General features: G+C 60.2%; 1 protein-coding gene across 1 annotated transcript; it reads left to right on the top strand.

Moving 5' to 3' along the window:
* Window positions 1–199: 199 nt before the first annotated feature.
* On the top strand, window positions 200–1,554 carry LOC108525204 (cartilage oligomeric matrix protein-like; the record flags this gene model as incomplete). Its single annotated transcript, XM_017866256.1, has 5 exons — window positions 200–430; window positions 672–724; window positions 820–1,001; window positions 1,116–1,294; window positions 1,421–1,554. Coding segments are annotated over exons 1-5 (725 nt in total), but the record flags the coding sequence as incomplete, so codon positions are not given.
* Between the last annotated feature and the right edge of the window lie 49 nt (window positions 1,555–1,603).

Genomic DNA, 1,603 nt, shown 5'->3' with positions numbered 1-1,603 from the left:
ATTAAAAAAAAAAAAAAAAAAAAAAATTAGCTGGGCGTGGTGTTGCACAACTGTAATCCCAGCTACTAGGGAGGCTGAGGCAGGATAATCACTTGAACCCGCGAGGTGGAGGTTGCACTGATCCGAGATCGTGCCTCTGCACACTCCAACCTGGGTGACACAGTGAGACTGTCTCAAAAAAAAAAAAAAAAAAGTAAGATCCTACGAAGCTGGGGCTCTGTTCCAGGCCAGCCTCAGGCCTGGCCTCATCCTAATGAAGTCATCCTGGCCTAGTCCCAATCTTGGGACTCTGGTCCCGTGGATTCCCGCAGGGATCCGCAACCAGGCCGACAACTGCCCCAGGGTACCCAACTCAGACCAGAAGGACAGTGATGGCGATGGTATAGGGGATGCCTGTGACAACTGTCCCCAGAAGAGCAACCCGGATCAGGTGAGGACAGGCCAGACTCCAGCTGGGTAAGCCCTCTGGGTGAGCTGCAAGTTGGATTACCCAGCCCACAGCCCAGCTTAGAGCATTTCACACTGTCAGAGAAATGACCTCCCGGTCCGAGCAGCCTGGGGCGGGGATTTCCTTGGGGTCAGGAGGACTTTGGCTATGTGGCTGAGTTGGGTGGGAGGCTTTCTGATTTCCTCTGTCTGATTGTGGACCCCCGTATGCTGCCCCCCCGCAGGGGGATGTGGACCACGACTTTGTGGGAGATGCTTGTGACAGCGATCAAGACCAGTAAGGAGGCCACCACCCGGGGTGGGTGTCCGGGTAGCCCTTGACAAAACTCTCTGGAGAGCTCATTGTCTCTGGATCCCACCTATCCACTCTAGGGACGGAGATGGACATCAGGACTCTCGGGACAACTGTCCCACGGTGCCTAACAGTGCCCAACAGGACTCAGACAACGACGGCCAGGGTGATGCCTGCGACAACGACGACGACAATGACGGAGTCCCTGACAGTCGGGACAACTGCCGCCTGGTGCCCAACCCTGGCCAGGAGGACGTGGACAGTACGGCGGGGGCGGGGCCTGTGGTAGGGGCGGGGCCAGTGGGGGCTCCTGGGGCGGGATCTAGGGTGGGAGGGGCCTGACCTGAGCCCACCGAGGGAGTCTCCCACTTCTCAGGGGACGGCGTGGGCGACGTGTGCCAGGGCGACTTTGATGCAGACAAGGTGGTAGACAAGATCGATGTGTGTCCGGAGAACGCTGAAGTCACCCTCACCGACTTCCGGGCCTTCCAGACAGTCGTGCTGGACCCGGAGGGTGACGCGCAGATTGACCCCAACTGGGTGGTGCTCAACCAGGTGGGAGAGGGGGCCAAGTGGGAGGTGATGGGACCCTAGAACCCCCATAGTGAGGCCTATGCTGAGGACGGGGTGCCTAGGGCTGTCACGGCCAGCCTGAGGCCCTCCTTTCTTTGACCCCATCAGGGAAGGGAGATCGTGCAGACAATGAACAGCGACCCAGGCCTGGCTGTGGGTGAGAAGCGGGGAGCAGCGCAACCCTGCACGGAGTGGGCTCAGGGAGAGGGACCAGAGAAGGGGCGGGCCCGGACTGAGGAAGGGCGGGGCCAGGTGGGGCGGGGTCATGGGGCGGGTCTGGGCAGAGGAGGG

This window comes from Rhinopithecus bieti, unplaced genomic scaffold (genome assembly GCF_001698545.2).
Source record: "Rhinopithecus bieti isolate Rb0 unplaced genomic scaffold, ASM169854v2 scaffold_18898, whole genome shotgun sequence".
NCBI classification, from domain to species: Eukaryota; Metazoa; Chordata; class Mammalia; order Primates; family Cercopithecidae; genus Rhinopithecus; species Rhinopithecus bieti.
This window is presented reverse-complemented; position numbering and strand designations above follow the sequence as displayed.